Raw genomic sequence first — 16064 nt, 5'->3', positions numbered from 1 at the left:
GCGTCCTCAAAACCTACACGAAAATCATAAGTTCTAATCATAAATGTGTTCATTTGAGACTAGTATTCCCAGAACAACTTGCATGAGAAGCTAAACTCTTGGTTATTGTTTAATGGGAAAAAGTGACATCCTCATGACTTTGTTACTTGTAAATATTCCACACATATAGAGTCAATTCCGAGTCACCGAGAGGATTTTAAAATAATATTTGTCATAAGTTTGAACTAATCTAAGTAAAAGAAGATTTCAGTCAATAAAGTTCAAAATTGTTCAAACAATTAAAAATGAAAGTTTGAACCTACCTACATATGTTGGAAAGTAATGGTACAAATATCTCTTTATTTGGAACAATTTAGAAACATCTATGTGTTTTTGGGTTATTTCGATTCACGGGGGCTTCTTAAACAACAGGGTTATAATCCTGATTGATCACAGTTTAAGAGTTTGCAGTCAATCAAGTTCAAATTGTTTCCGGCCATTAACATGAAAGTTTGGATCTACCTACATAGGTTGCAAACTACTGGTACGATATCTCTCTACATGGAACAATCTAGCCACATCTAAGTGCTTTTGTATTCTATGGTACAGCTGCACAAATGCAGCACATCTGATCACATGTTCCAACAATTTGTGTCATTTTTTTCCTCCATAAAAACTTCTATTACCCCCATAAACCAAGCTGCTAAGCTGGGCCTTTTGTTTGGGTCTCGTATTTTTAGATTTTCTTTAGTAGACACTGGTGACTCTTGTGAGAAGGAGTCAGACACAATTTCCTGTACTTGGCAGGGATGTGTGAATTGCCCTCTTCCCAGCCCACTGACCCAGTTTCATCATATTGTTTCAATGTTCGAACATGTGATCACAAATGATGAATCTATGTTGGAACAGTTTAGAAACTATCAGAAATAATGACTTTGATGTTAGAAATATTTCTAACATGTTTGAATACTGTAGAAAGTATTTAGAACATCACAATGATGTTATAAACAGTTCTAAACAGTTACTTATCACAATTAGAATGTTATAAAGATTTCCAAAATGTTGGAACAAAAGGCAAGAAACACCCTCTTGGTAATGTGGAATTGACTCTAATAACACACACAGAAAAAGACAAGTACTCTTCATCAAGAAGATGATTTTATATTTTAAGCTTTGTCTTACCTTTCTGTGGCATATCTAATTCTTTTACCTGAAGTTTGTTATCTAATGTTACAAACATAACATATTAATCAGTCCATATTCCTTCAGCTTTAGTCATGTGGGATCTTATATATTCAGACAATAGTCTTGTCCAGTACAGTTTCATATGATGTTTGGTATCAATAATAAACCTACACACATTATCAGTGTAGCTTATACACATTTGCAGGTCTGTAGCCTTTATGTATACAAAATCAGATGTCTAGATTTTGCACACACTGTAAGGCATGTATATTGTAGGTACACTGGATTGACGTGAACAGGATTGGAAACAAACTTTTGTGCTCAGCAAAGTTGTTACATACATGTACGGTAAAACTGCAGACTGTTGTGTAAATCCTCTGAGGTTCCCGATATATTAATGTACATGTAGTGGCAGCTAGTATGTATGGATACCTCATTTATTCAAAGTTCTTTATGTATACATCTTTGCATGTAAAAATTGATATGATTCAACAGTATAGTCAGAATATGTATGCAGTTGTATCTTGTATGTGACATTCAAAGTGTGTTGTCAATGGTCTCCAACTACATGAACAATTGGTGGTGGGATATGACTACATCCTGTCTGTGCACAACACGAGCCATTGATGATACACGTAGGTTATGATTACAGTCTGTCTGCACAACACAAGCTGTTGGTGGTAGGTTATATGACTACATCCTGTTGACTGGTGTGATGCCCAGGATGGAGAAACAGGTGGCCAGGATGGAGGCTGTGACTTCACACAGCAGCAGACGACCCATGTTCACCTTTATCACCTCACCTGGAACAGCACAGGAAACAGTCACAAATGTAGGACACAAATGAGTTGTACAGTGGTATAAAAGGACTGCACCTCCAAAACTATGTGAATGTTGGGAGGCAGTACCTTCCCCCCAAAACATGGGAAATACAGTCAAAACGGCCTACAACACAACTCAGCAGAATAACAAAATCTGGTATATGTGTACAGGTTGTCACTACAGGCAGGATTCTTACAGATCGTGTCAATGGGAAAATCATAGAAGGGACCACCCAAAATTACCACATTGGCCGGGTTGTCACTTGTACAGGTTTCACTGTAGCGCTTTTGAGTTTTAAAAAAACGGTTCCTAAATTTCAATGAGAATAGATTGCCCTCCAGGCTCTTTCATGTACTTGTACGTGCAAAACACTTGACAACTTTCACTACATTCAAATACAACAATATTCTTCCTATCAAATCAAAGAAGGAATAGCCAACCGTTCCGAGGTAGCAGTTGTCCATACCTGTTTTCCTGTCCTTCTCCACACAGTAGCAGACGTCATAGAACTCAGTGAAGGTGGTGGACAGCTCATACATGAACTCACACAAGGTGTGCATGTACAGGTCCTCCAGGATCTTACTGATGATCTCAGGGAACCGCACCAGACACTTGGCCAGCTTCCACTCCTTGGGATGGTCCAGGGACACTTCCGTAGTCTGGGCTGCCTTCTTCAGGGAGCTCTCGTCTACATTAGCCAGTCGAGCAATGGACCTAATGATAGCATAATACACTGTTTACAGACTGGCATTCTTATAGGGTTGTCAGAAAGAGTTGTTCTATCTGGATGGTGGACAAAGCTGTCCAGTCTGGTTAGGGGGCCGAAAAAGTGGTCCGACCTTTTTTGCATGTGATGGCACCCCCTGGCAGAAAGAGACATTGTACTTCCATATATCCCAACATAAAGCATTGTGAATACTATATGTTAAGTTGTGGTAAAGCAGTAGCCATCAGTGAATCTGTATGCAGCAAGACCCTGAGAGAAGCCTGGGCTAATCATAAATAAAAAAGTTCCCCCCAAAAAATTGTGTCAAAATTCAAATCCAAATGATGCAGTTTGCAAAAAGAACAGGAACACAACTGGAACCTGCAAGAATGGCCAGATTACAGAATAGGTATGTTGTGTACTGCAGTGCAAGAGCCAAGTATCACAAACTTTCAGACTACACAGGATGGCTGTAAGAAGAGTGGCCCACCTGATCCTGGTGTAGGCATAGAGGAGGTAGGCGGCTGTGTTGCCTCGGTCGTCCAGCATCTGAGCACAACAAACAAATATCACAATTGTTTAAACTAAGAATACAGCACTTCAGGTCTTTAGAAAATACACAAATACAACGTGATGCCATGATCAGGTTTTGTTAGTCATTCAAAGCACTTAGTTTGTCTCATACTAGGTTGCAAAAATTGTGTGCTTAAGCAATTTACTAAATAACTATTCTGACAACACAGTTCTTTTCTTTCAGTTTTTTACTAAGTGTTGATACAGATCAGGTATGAGAATTACAATGGTACGAACCCTGTCAAAGGAGAAGACGTAGTCGTTGGTCCTGCTGTGTGAAAGGTCGGCGTACTTGATGCAGCCGTACGCCACGGCTTTCTGTGCCGCTTCCAGCTGCTCCGGAGTCAGTTCCTGACAGATAATTAATGACCTTTATTGTACATACATACCCACTGGATTAAGTACAGGTCAAACAAAAGATACATGAAATATATACAATGTCAACCAACACAAGAATCGTATTCTAAGTGAATTTGACTTCTCACTTCCTTATGATACTGAAATGTAGGAACTTTATAATGGAATACTGCAAATTTCACACAGCCTTGTCTTGACAACAAGCAAAAAATCATCTTAAGAATAAACAACATAGGTTTGCTATTCCAGTTATTCAGAGTGTCATAAATGTTAGTCATGACTTTTATACAGAATTTGCCAGCATACAAAATTAAATGTAATCAGTACAGAGATAACTATAGATTGAACACAACTTCTTCTTTACTTAATATACTTTAGAAACACATTTCTTGTCCACAATACAATAAGTTTCCAGCAGCGGTGTAAGTTTTTTGGTACCTTGTCCCTTTCCTTTTCCTTAAGCTTCTCCAAGGACCTTCGCAGACCTTCACCCAACAGGTCGCTCAACCTAACAGTTTCTCCAGACCTGGTCTTAAACTTTTTCCTGTTGATAAATGCAACAACCAATTTAGAAGGTAATGCAAAAGTTATCATTTCATTCAACTATGTTAACTAACTGGAACCAACAAGTGCTTGCACTGTCTGATCTAAGTAACTGAATGTGATGAAAGAAAGAAAAAAATCTCAACTTTTATCTCTTCCACGTAAGAACTTACTTGTCCTCTCCAAGGACTACCCCAAATGGAGTGTGGTCCACCCTCTTTCTCTTTGCATCATACCAGCCTGCTGCCTTAGCTGCTGCAAAAATGCACTGGAAGTGCAGACCCTGGAAAATTGAGACAATCCTTTAACTTAACTAAGATCATGTATGTAATCATGTCAGAACATAAGGGTGTTGGAGCATAGGGGTGTCTAAACATGGGGGGGTCCTGAGTCCATCTGTGTCTGTACTGACCTTTGTTTGTTTTTTGTTTTGTTTGTACCTTTGTTTACTCATAAAAGCTCAAATCAGCCTGCAGGCTGCTTTTCATTGAGGCCACGAGGCAAGAGGTAAGGGTCAAAGTATATAACAGAGATACAGTTTACATCACAAGTCCTATCGAGTCTATAAGTCTAACCTGTCCTGAATCCACCACGTAGATAAGCCAGTCCCCACGCTCCTCCTCCAGGCGCTGCCTGATGGCGGCCATGTCCGACGTGTCGTACGTGTACCCACCATCCGACTTCACGATGGTCAGGGGAACGGACGAGGCGTCTGTGAACAGGACCTTACGACCCTCCTCTTCCTTCAGGAGGCCTGGGGTACAACAGAATGCCATGATCTGATATAAGTTACAAAACAACTAGGTGGGTATCATATACATATGTCACATGCTCCTTCTCTTTTTTGCCACAACATCTCTTCTTAAAGGTGGACCCACCAAGACATTAGGTACATGGGCATTCTATAATATAGCACTCATGTCATGAGGATTATCTCATTATAACTTTTCAACATTCAAGGACATTATCTCATAATTCTTCACGGGACACCTGGCGCATCCCCGTCTTGTAATTAGCCAGCGAAAGGGTATGTCACCCCGTAAGGGGCGGTATAACCCCGTTGTGTGTAAACATGTGCGAACATGTGTGATCACGTTGACCGATGATGATGATGATGATGAATTCTTTACACTATTGTGGTCCTTGATAATGAAGGTGATTATGATCCTTACATGAATAACTCTATCAATGGTACCTTTTTCCTCCAGTTCCTTGACGACCTGCACCATCCTGTCCTGGTAGAAGGACTCTCCTCGCTCCAACAAGTCACGGATGTCCAGCTGGTTGTACACCTTCTGGAACTCTGTGGATTATAAGGTCAAACATAAGACTTACTAGTATGTCCAGTTAATAGATAAAGTCCTTCCCGTACCAGATGGTACATCGGGCGGTGCCCATCTCCATTTCTGTAACCCTGGGCCACATATATTTGTGCAATTACTACCGAGGGGGTTAGTCCATTGGCAGTGGTCTGTATGTTCAACTACATGTACCATACTCTTTCCCAAATACTGAGTGCTAAGCAGAGAAAGAAGTATGTACCATTTTTAAAGTCTCTGGTATGACTCGCAACCTACTGACTGCAAGGGGAACGCTCTACTTGTTAAATAGAGCTTCATGGAACAAACAAGATCTAACAGTTAAGGGTAGGGAAGTCAGTCATAGCCTGTGTACCATCTGACTTACTGTTGGGGCACCTGCAATCCCTTCCCTAATTGTTTCTTAGTAAATTGAATGGTACCCAGGCTAATATAAGTCAGCTAGAAAAGTTTGTGAAAATAAATGCTTGAGAGAGACAGTATCTGTATCTGTATCTATATAGCCGGAATAACCGCCCTTCGGCGTAACACACCAGCTTCGCAGGCACGCACCGTGGCAGCAGCTGGCTATATTATACAGAACGACCCGTCACACCTAACCTTTGCACATCTATCTATAAGCGTTCTTTAAAACTAACCAGAGAAGATGCCCCTACTGTGCTTGGTGGTAAGAAATTATACTCTACATGTAACTGAAATGGAAGTGGGTGTTTACCATTCCTGGAGACGTCACAGATGAGGTTCCAGGCCTTGATAATGTCTGGTTCTCGACTCTGAAGCTTCACCACACAGGAGTACGCACGCTTCTTAAACTCCTCATCATTATCAAACCGAACCTTCGACTCCTGAGGCAAACAAGAAACACAAAATGTTTCAAGAAAATCTCACACTTTAATTTTTCTTATTAATAGCCAAGTTGAAACTAATTCTATTTGTAGCTTATTTCACATCAATGATGTTTTAACAATGTAATCAAAGATCTAAACAGTATTTTTTCAGTACATTCATTTTGAGTTATTGTCATGAAAGCTATGATAAGTAATAAAACAAAACCTGTCACCCAGACATTAAACCTAAAAGTATCATGTGTCACTGTCATAACTTCTTAAACTTAAGGCAAGTCACAACATTAATTTCAACAGTGTATTGATTTCAATCTTTGGCATAGTACGTACACAACAAATCTTTGTCTCTGTCAGCTTAGTATCAAAAAACTTCAGCAAAAATAGGACAAATCTTGAGCACTGTGTTGTGAAGGAGATTACAATGAGGAGTACCTTATAGAAGGCCTGCAGGTCACCGATGGGTGGTGAGACTGACACATAGTTAGGGAACTTGTCCTGAAGGTGGGCAATCAGCATGCCAAACTGGGTCCCCCAGTCCCCCACATGGTTCAGCCTTGAGGTGGGAACAGGAAAACTTTCACACAACATAGTGGAAAATCTGCATCTTTCTTCATCAGTTTCTTTTACCTTCAGGTGGATGACGGCCAGATTGTTGCCCAACCAGGCCTGACTGCACAGGATATCAGAACTGATATTCAACCCCTTTCCCATTCCCACAAAGGAAACAACTTTGTAAAAAAAAAAAGTCCAGAATGTCAAAACGTTTCAACAAACACCACAGGTGTAACAGTTAACAACACCATACTTCTCTTCATAATACTTAAGCAGAAAGAACACGTTCCAGTGGCCATTTTAACATTACACCTTAAAATTATTGCCTCAGATTAAGACAAACAAATTAGCAAAAGCTCTGACTAAAGTACATTCTAAAAATGTTCAAACCTACCCAAGAACATCGTGCCCAACAAACTTCATGAGCCTAGCAAAGCTGTCCCCGATTATGGTGGAGCGGAGATGTCCCACGTGCATTTCCTTCGCAATGTTGGGTGAAGAGTAATCAATGACGACCCTCAGTTTCCTGTCGACCGGCGGAGGTTTGACGCCTTCTCGTAGCGCCGTGGAAAGGATAGAAGAGACGAAGGACTTGCGGACGTGGATGTTGATGAAGCCTGGACCAGCAATCTCTACCTAGAGTATACACAAACGCAAGTAACAAACATAGCGTAGTTTGATTTGTCATTTGTGACAGTCTAGGGGAAGAAGTAGTATTACTGGACGTAAACTTGGCTCATTTTTTCAGTATCAGTAACTGAAAATAAATAAGGAACAGCCTCAAGCTAACATGATAGATTCTTATAAAAGCTTATCAAGACTAACTATCAACAGTGAACTGCACATTAGAATATACATGTGGACTGTCTGCATGATGCAATTTTCACCTTTTCAACGATACCACTTTCTGGCAGATTGGAGACAATAGCCTGGGCGATCTCACGTGGAACGGCCTTTTTCCCCTGGGCCTTCAGCAACTGTAACAGATGAAAAAGATTAATCAATGGGATGTTGCAACAATCAGGTTTGCTGTCATGGAGTTTCATCAATACCAAACTATGCCACATAAGGTGTAAAGAAAATACAAATGTACACCTATATCTGGTTTAGTCAAAACACCTCACCTTAATACTAGTAAGTGTAGTAAGTCTTGACTGTAGCTATAGGTACTATGGCTTTCATCCTTTCTCATCTTAAAAGTCACCTACTAGTAATGTCATTCTATAACAAATCATTTCCTTGGTTCTAAGAAAACTTTGGATAATGAAGTGACCTAAATGTATCATTATGACCTATTTTTCTGTTAATGTATGTGTACTATAATGACCTGGCCGATGCTCATGGCACTGTTACACTGGTAGTCTCCAAACTTCTCCTGCGTGCTGAGAGTGACCATGACTGGGGGGTCGGCCAGGGTGGGGAAGGCCTTGTGGATGGACAGGCTGAAGATGTCCACCAACTGACGCTGGATGTTCAACATGTGAGCAGGCTTCCTACTCTGTTCTTCTGCCAAACTCTGAAACAAAAGAGGGTGTGATATACATGTATTTGATGAGTAGATTATGACAGACATAAATGTAACTTATCCCACTACAGATGGAACCAAGAACCAGAAAAAAATTCCTACCAAACCGAAGACATCTACTCTACAAGTCAACTGTACTCTTCTAATACATGCTACTAACTATCCAAAAAACTCTTCTCTGCTTTACTCTACTCCACCACATGGTACTACCTAACCAAAAAAACAACAACTCTACTCTACTCTAGTCTCTTCTCTACTCTACTCTACTCTAGAAAGACATAAAAATGAAACCTTAAGAGATAACATTGTCATTTTATCACTTTGAAATGAGACCTGACAAATTGAACTTGAACTTACTCTCTTCAGCTGGTTGGCCTGGTACTTGAGTTTGGCGTTCTCGGTGTACAGTTTCTCCAGCTGGGCATTGTTCTCCTGGTCCCTCCTGATCTGTGCCAGCTGGGATTTCAGGGCAGCAACTTCTGCCTCCTAGAATAAGACATTTGCAGTGCAGTAATACAAATTAGCTTGGAGCAGAGTTGTTATTTGTTATTAATCTCTAAGCAGATATAGGAAGGGAAAACACCTGCGATTTACCTTCTTGTCAAACTACAATTGAAAAACATCTGAACACATGCCGCTTTAAGTAGCATTCAACATTTCAAGGCAATCAAGTCATAAATCAAAGAAGCCACAAACATTGTGACTTAACTTTCTAAAACAGCATAAATTTGCCATTAGATTAGTATTCTAAAAAAATGCCAATGCCATTACGTCAAGCTACGAAGAGAAAACTTGGGTGACTACAGTTGTATATCAATCCCAAGTACAGTATTTCACAAACCTTACACGTGTTGCAACATACTCCCTGGCAGAAGCCCCCCTCCCACTCCTCCTCTTTCCGGTCGCTTTGCAACTGAATTTCATAGTCAGACTTGAACTTAAACTGTTACTTGCATGCCTATAAGTGTTATCTACATGTTCAGCAAGCTGCTGTGAAATACGTCAACTCTAACCCACCTGTTTTTCTACTTTAGCGGTGAACTCGGCGATTTTCCCGTCTGTGTCCGCCATTTTGCCGCAGATAACCTTTGACCGCGTCTCGTACCCAAAGTGCTGCGGCACGATGCCCTGGGTTCGGGATCAGGTATTTACCAACATGGCTGCCTACTCTTCAATGGGGGCAGATTGGGACACATTTCTGACTGGTTTTATGTAGAAGTTACCTCCATTCCCGTAGAAATGGCAGCTGGAAAACGTTACATGTAGTATATATATACCGACCACGCAAGCTAGGACACTGACGAAGGTAAGGATACGATAGAAAGACTCAATTTTGCAAACCTCAACTTCCTTGATTTTGGGCCTTGCAAAGTTAGAAGAATGGTGAAAATGACGATCGGTCTTAATACGATTTGAAGGTAAAGACTACAGAGAGGATGTTTGTGGTATCAGTTTGGTTCAATCTTTGAAGATTACAAATACATATCTTTGTTGGGTAAGAGCAAGGACATCAATTTATTAATTTGTCCTTGGTCAGAGCTATTATAATGTTGACTTGAAAGAAAAAAAAATAATTTTACAGAGTAGATAACCGAGTAAGGTATAATAATAATAATAATAATAATATCGGGTGTATTTGCAGCCAGTGCCATAGGCAGGTACCCAATGTGTTGAGTAATGAGGCTGTTTAACGTGAAGCACGGGACCCCCGTTTTACGTCCCTCCCGGAAGACGATTTCGTGGAAAGCTTCGTGAGGCTACAGCAATCCGGACGTCCTTGGTTGGTCTCCCATCCAAGCACTGTCCGGACCGCGCGTTGCTTAACTTCCGAGATCGAGGGATCGGGTGTGCCAACGCGCCACGCGGCCGTAGCAAGAAGAGTAGACATTGGTCAAGTTTCCTTTTCCCAAAATTCTTGCCTTGTCTGTGCATCATATAAAAACCATGCCTTGTTTATATAGCAAATCATATTCCAACCTGAAAATTATCAGGATATGATTGATTGTTTTTATTTCAATAGGGTATTAACTGGCTGTGGTTCAAGGTAAAGATTCAAGGTAAAGATTATCATGGTAATCTTGCACCAACCTACAAATGACTCACAACTGAAACATACTAGTATATTGCCATGCATGTTGTCCACAGCTCAACATGGCCGCCTCCACACCATGTTCGGACACCACGGAGGCCGTAGAACTGTACCCCCAGCAGGGCCTGTGGCTGAAGCCCATCGCGCGCCTGAACGTGAGCGTGTCGCTGCCCCAGCTGAAGACCCCCGGCAAGTCCATCTCCAACTGGGAGGTGATGGAGCGCATCAAGGCCATGGTCAAACCTGACGCCTTCTCACTGCTCAAGGTCGTCAAGAGCACACTGGAGTTCATCAGGTACCAATGATACCATGGATATATTTATCAGAGCAGATTTTCTCAGACCACGTGTTGTCGTCAATTTTTTGGTGTGGTAAATACAGGGTACAACTCCATTAGGTGGAGTACCGGGGAATTGCAACCAGTCATGATCAGGTGACCCCGATCAATAAGTGGAGACTCAGTTCTAATTCACCTCAAAATGTGTCCAGAAGAAAAACAAAAAACTCCAAAGGTAACATTTGTATGCAGATACATATTGTTCACCCTCATGTGGTCTAGTCTAACAAACTACTGCTGTGTTTATATGGTAACCATTCATATATGGTGATCCCCTCCTACATCTATCTACTGTCACTTGCCACATTTTGATGTAATTGAACACCACAGAGCATCTGCTACATTACCAGTAACTATGGCGACAGCATCTGGTCTAGGTCATTGGCCTTACCTGTTTGGATAAAAGGATTGATATGATAATATGATTCCCATGAAGGTAAACATTATAACAGTAAAATCAATATTACACGATCCCCCCTCCCCATCTCTCCAACCTACATGTCCAATCAAACTAATTTTTGATAATGCTGTGTCTCCCCACAGGTTTGAAGGAGAAGCTGAGGCCAAGTCCCTCCTGAAGACCATGGTGGCCAGATTGGACGGTAAAACTATCAAGCTGAGCGGTTTCTCTGAGATGCTGAAGGTCCGGGCAGCTGAAGCCAAGGTGGTCTTCCCCACGCGCCACGAGTGGGACTCTCATTTCAGGGACGCCAAGTTCATGAACGAGACTGTCGCGGGAGAGAGGCCAGACACCGTTCACTTCGAAGGTCTGCCCTGCAAGTGGTTCACCGCATCTAAGGACAGCGACAAAGCCAGCGAAAACGTCCTCAAGAAAGTATTCGCAACATTTGGGGAAGTCCGTCGCGTGGACATTCCGATGTTGGACCCGTACAGACAGGAGAACAAGACGGGAAACTTCAACACCTTTTCCTCCTTCTCTTCATTAGGAACAAGTTTGACTTTTGAGGCATATGTGCAGTTTAAGGAGTACATCGGCTTTGTGAACTGTATGGAGCACCTGAAAGGAATGAAACTCATGTACAAAGGTGATGACGGCAAGGCTGCTACAGCTAACTTCAAGGTAGGTGGCAGGTCACAGCAGAAGTAGGATTCAGTATTTGATTATACTGCTGCAGGGATCCCTGACACATGTAGTTTTTGGTTGGTCTTCACACCGCTTTTACAGGCAGCTGTGTCCATTGGGTTCATGCTGGTTAGGCCACACACTTTGTTATCCTTCTTACACACATGACCTCCATTGCCTGGTAACTGCAATTTGGTGATGGCATTGGTGCAGTCACTGGCTCAATCAATGTTGCAGATAGTCAAAGCTGGATTCAGTGACGAATCAAAGGGCTAAGGATAATAGGTTGCTGATCATGAGGAAATGTGGTTGCTCAGGACAGGGTTAGGTTAACTTTATAGAAATGTACGGGTCTGTAGCTTGTGACTGGAGATGGTTGGGTGTGCCAGGTGGTTGCCGGACCATGGTTGACTGTATAACTTTTTTGTCAGATGTCCTGTGACCATTACTGGCTCTTCTGACCATCACATGTACACATTCTCTCCCCTGCAGGTGGATTTTGACAAAAGTGGCCACCTGAGCGACAAGGCCATCAGAAAGCGCAGACTGGAGCGGGCGAAACTCCAGGAGCTGGAGCATCAGCGGGAGGAGCAGAAACGTAAGGAAAGAGAAGAAGAGGAGCGCAAGAAGGAGGAGGAAAGGTGAGCTATCATACTGTAAATGTATTTAAGTATGCAAAGATTTAATTTCGTGGTAGCGGAAAAATGGACTTTTTGCTGTGGTTTTCATTTCACTGTAGTGCCATGCACTGTAGTCTCTTTCTGCTATGGAAAAATGTTTGCGGTGGTTTTAAATTCGTGGTGAAGCAGTCGCCGTGAAAACTGCGAACATTAAATCATCTTGAAAGTCTCTGCATTTACAGTACCTTAATGCTGCATACAGGAGAGTAGGCGTCTGTCTGTTGTGTCGTGTCCTTCACTCTTCAAGTGACTCTCATGTGTTTATCTAGCCTAGGCTTGAACTGCTTAATACTATCAGCTGCAACTACTGTATCTGGTAAAGAGATCCAGTTGGAGACAGTTCTGACACTAAAAGTTTGACATTTCTCGAGGGTTACAAGCCTCACCATCGGAAGAGATTTGTTTGAGTATCATGTATTTCTTGTGGGTCATTTTTATTTTCCAACATACATGTAGGAAGAAAAAGGAAGATGAGGAGAGGGAAAGAGAAAGGAAAAGGGAAGAGAAGCTGAGAAGACGGGAGGAGCGCATGAAGTACCGAGAGGAGAAACGGCGTGAGAAGAAGCTTGAGAAGAAACGTCAGGAGGAGCAGCGGCAGCTCCAGGAGAAGATAGCCCAAGAGGAGAGGAGGATCCTCATCGCTCAGAGGAAGCTGGAGTCCATCAGACTGCTGACGGAACTCTTCAAGAGAGCTAAGGTACTACTGATGTCAATGGTGTGGGGGGTTATAAAGATTGGGTCCTTTCACCACTGTTATGTCCACTGTTAATTTGCTGTTTGAATAAGGACATTTGTCTGGAGTCCATCAGACTGCTGACGGAACTCTTCAAGAGAGCTAAGGTGCTGCTGCTGTCAGTGTTAATCTGAAATGGTGTGGGGGGTTATGAAGATTGGGTCCTCCCACCATTGTTATGTCCACTGTAAAGTTGCTGTTGGAATCATCATCATCTGTTTGAATAAGGAAATGAATTGAAAAGATGTTTCTTCTCTTCTTTTTTTTTTTTCAAATTATTTCACCATTCTGATTTGTTATCTTTTCATAGAAATATACTGCCATATAGAACTTTGGCACAAATTGATACCAAAAATACAAACCAATTGTTGATTGTTTAAAACTGGTTGGGAATTTGTGGATGCTGTACTATGGTAGCATGATTTATGTGAAAGTAATTTACCTTCTATGCCATTGTCTTGTTCCAAAGGTGCAAGAACAAGTGCTGAAGTGAAACAGGTGGTTGAAACCAAGTGTGTTATTCCACAGGGGGTGAAACAGCAGCAGGAGGTCCAGAGACTAGAACAGGAGCTCGAGCAGGAACGTCTCCGGCAGCTCGCCATCGAGAGGAGAAAAAAGGAAGAGGAAGAACTGAAGAAGAGAAAAGAAGAGGAACGAAAGCAGAAAGAACTGCAAAAGAAAGAGGAACAGTTGAGAGAAAAACTGGTACGAGGGCTGAAGAAGAGAAAAGACAGAGAGGAAGAACAGCACAGAGAGGAACTGAGACAAAAGATATCGGGACAAAAGCTGAAGTCGGCAGTGGTAATGCCACACACTTAACCCGGCACTGGTAACACCATTACATCCTACCTCTTAGGATACTCGGCACCTTGTTTATGTTGGCAGTACTCTGCCTGAAACCATGGCTGTTGACATGTACCCAACATACATGTAAAGCCAGTCTTGTTTCATTTTCCAGCAGATAAAGCTACTCGGCAGTTATTTTACTTTGTTTTTAGTCACAGAGAAAGGCTACAAAGAACATCTTTTGTAAAATGTTTTGTTGCATTTATTGGCCATTATTGTTAGGTAGTCAGTATAGGCACTTTGTGTCAAGGAGAACTGTATGTATCAAGCTTGGCAACTACAAAGATTTGTTAGGCAGCTGAAGTAATGATAAAATGTTTAAGTTTAAGAAGTTTCTATGTTTAGTTTGTTTAGTTGTTCTTTTACATTATGAAACACTTTTACATTATGAAGCACTTTTAACAAATACCTTGTTGAACCATCAAGATGTCATAATACTGACAATTTTCCATTCAATAAATCTTGTTTTTGTATTTGTGAGTGTCATGCTTTTGTCCAGCTTGATTCATTTCTAATACAACATTTCTACAACCATAAAGACAGGAAGACTGCAAATTTACCAAGCAAAACAATTTATTATTACAGGAATACATTCAATTCAGTTTACAACCCTCTGAACAACATGGACCAAACCATCATAAGAACGTTGACTGTAAAATGTCCATTTTCCTACAATGACCATGAATATATTGTAGCATTCTATACTGATTGGATTGTAATCATACCTTAAAATGTCACAATTCCTTTTCGCAATTGCTGTGAGAAGACTAAATCATGGTGTGACACAAAGCATCAGAAATTCCTACTGTAATTCTGTAACTTCTAATTCTTGATATTCATCGTAACATATGTGGGACAACAATTGTATACTTTAAACACTTGTCAAACATTCTGTACAGAATACATCTATGTAAGTCGCAACTCTTGGGGAAACATTTTTTTACACTTCATTCAAAAGTATCAGGAAATCTGAAAAGATATGGTGATTGCTGGGAACGACATGCCAAATGTCATTCAACAGCGTCCTCTATAATTCTGTACCTACAAGTGAACCAAGTAAGCCATGTACACGACTTGATTACTCCCCAAATGTTAACATTGCTTAGATATTACAAGTTGGATGGGACTATCATACTAAGGATATTTGAATGTGTACAAAAAGTGTTTCAAGACAACTGAATTCTGTAGACAGATATGATCAGAAAATATCCCCTGCTATGAGTAATTTTTTTAGCAAAAATCACTTGGTCTCTGCTTATGGAGACAACCTTGCAACATGTTTAAACAAAAGACATGTCTAAAATGTTTTAACATCAGACATGACACATCAAGTAGCAGTTACTCAAGCAACTGGATATGATCATATCCAGATACATCCAGTTGCTTGCATAACGTGTACATGGCGTATCTTACTACCTGTATGTCTAACCTTCATTGACGTATCCATAACAGTTGGGGACTATTTGTGCTGCTCTTCTCACGGCTTTGATCAAAAGGTGGCTACAGTTACAAATGTCAAATATACACAATAGTACCAACACACATACAGGGTTCGAAATACTTTTTTAAGATCAGGTTGCCCACTTCGCAACACTAGCACAAGCTAGGTTGCCCATCATAATTTCAGGTTGCCCCAGTTCCAAGGCCCAAATATCAGTACAGGTACATGAAATGAGCTTGAAGTTACAACCAGTCATAATTTCTCAATTGATCATAGGTTTCCTACTATAACCGAGACCAACTGTGCACTCAAGTTCAAACATGTACGAAAAATATATAATTTTTAGTTCAGTTTGCAAAGAAGGCCCACCAAACAAAACTTGGTTGCGTGGCACATTTGGGCATTTCGAATCCTGCATACATGAATCTCTCCTATTTCAGAGATATGA

General features: G+C 41.1%; 3 protein-coding genes across 3 annotated transcripts in view; 1 reads left to right on the top strand and 2 right to left on the bottom strand.

The window, feature by feature from the left end:
* Positions 1-1166: 1166 nt before the first annotated feature.
* On the bottom strand, positions 1167-9539 carry LOC118419066 (arginine--tRNA ligase, cytoplasmic-like). Its single transcript, XM_035825335.1, has 15 exons — positions 9424-9539; positions 8764-8892; positions 8209-8397; positions 7769-7858; positions 7276-7517; positions 6762-6882; positions 6200-6329; positions 5361-5468; positions 4741-4919; positions 4339-4448; positions 4061-4166; positions 3503-3616; positions 3183-3241; positions 2453-2700; positions 1167-1967 (listed from the first exon to the last, which is right to left on the bottom strand). The coding sequence occupies exons 1-15, from the start codon at positions 9475-9477 to the stop codon at positions 1858-1860; spliced, it is 1989 nt and encodes a 662-aa protein (XP_035681228.1). The 5' UTR covers positions 9478-9539; the 3' UTR covers positions 1167-1857.
* On the top strand, positions 9530-14661 carry LOC118419067 (A-kinase anchor protein 17A-like). The gene is made up of 6 exons (XM_035825336.1): positions 9530-9712; positions 10552-10790; positions 11376-11913; positions 12409-12557; positions 13053-13293; positions 13858-14661. The coding sequence occupies exons 2-6, from the start codon at positions 10558-10560 to the stop codon at positions 14146-14148; spliced, it is 1452 nt and encodes a 483-aa protein (XP_035681229.1). The 5' UTR covers positions 9530-9712; positions 10552-10557; the 3' UTR covers positions 14149-14661.
* Positions 14466-16064, bottom strand: part of LOC118419413 (membrane-associated progesterone receptor component 1-like) — a 4976-nt gene continuing 3377 nt past the window's right edge. The window contains exon 3 of the mRNA XM_035825781.1: positions 14466-14473. Within this exon, the coding sequence (XP_035681674.1) occupies positions 14466-14473 (8 nt within the window). The remainder of the gene's footprint in view (positions 14474-16064) is intronic.

This window comes from Branchiostoma floridae, chromosome 7 (genome assembly GCF_000003815.2).
Source record: "Branchiostoma floridae strain S238N-H82 chromosome 7, Bfl_VNyyK, whole genome shotgun sequence".
NCBI lineage: Eukaryota > Metazoa > Chordata > Leptocardii > Amphioxiformes > Branchiostomatidae > Branchiostoma > Branchiostoma floridae.
Note: the sequence above shows the minus strand (reverse complement) of the source record. Positions and strands in the feature narration are given on the sequence as shown.

What these genes read in the sequence shown, in the direction of transcription:
- LOC118419067 (XM_035825336.1), top strand. Translation starts at nt 10,558, where the DNA reads ATGGCCGCCTCCACACCATGTTCGGACACCACGGAGGCCGTAGAACTG. An exon ending in AGCACACTGGAGTTCATCAG is followed by an intron (nt 10,791 to 11,375) that starts GTACCAATGATA and finishes GTCTCCCCACAG; the next exon opens with GTTTGAAGGAGAAGCTGAGG. An exon ending in CGCAAGAAGGAGGAGGAAAG is followed by an intron (nt 12,558 to 13,052) that starts GTGAGCTATCAT and finishes ACATACATGTAG; the next exon opens with GAAGAAAAAGGAAGATGAGG.
- LOC118419066 (XM_035825335.1), bottom strand. Translation starts at nt 9,477, where the DNA reads ATGGCGGACACAGACGGGAAAATCGCCGAGTTCACCGCTAAAGTAGAA. An exon ending in AAAGTGGTATCGTTGAAAAG is followed by an intron (nt 7,518 to 7,768) that starts GTGAAAATTGCA and finishes TGTATACTCTAG; the next exon opens with GTAGAGATTGCTGGTCCAGG. An exon ending in CAAGGAACTGGAGGAAAAAG is followed by an intron (nt 4,920 to 5,360) that starts GTACCATTGATA and finishes GTTGTACCCCAG; the next exon opens with GCCTCCTGAAGGAAGAGGAG.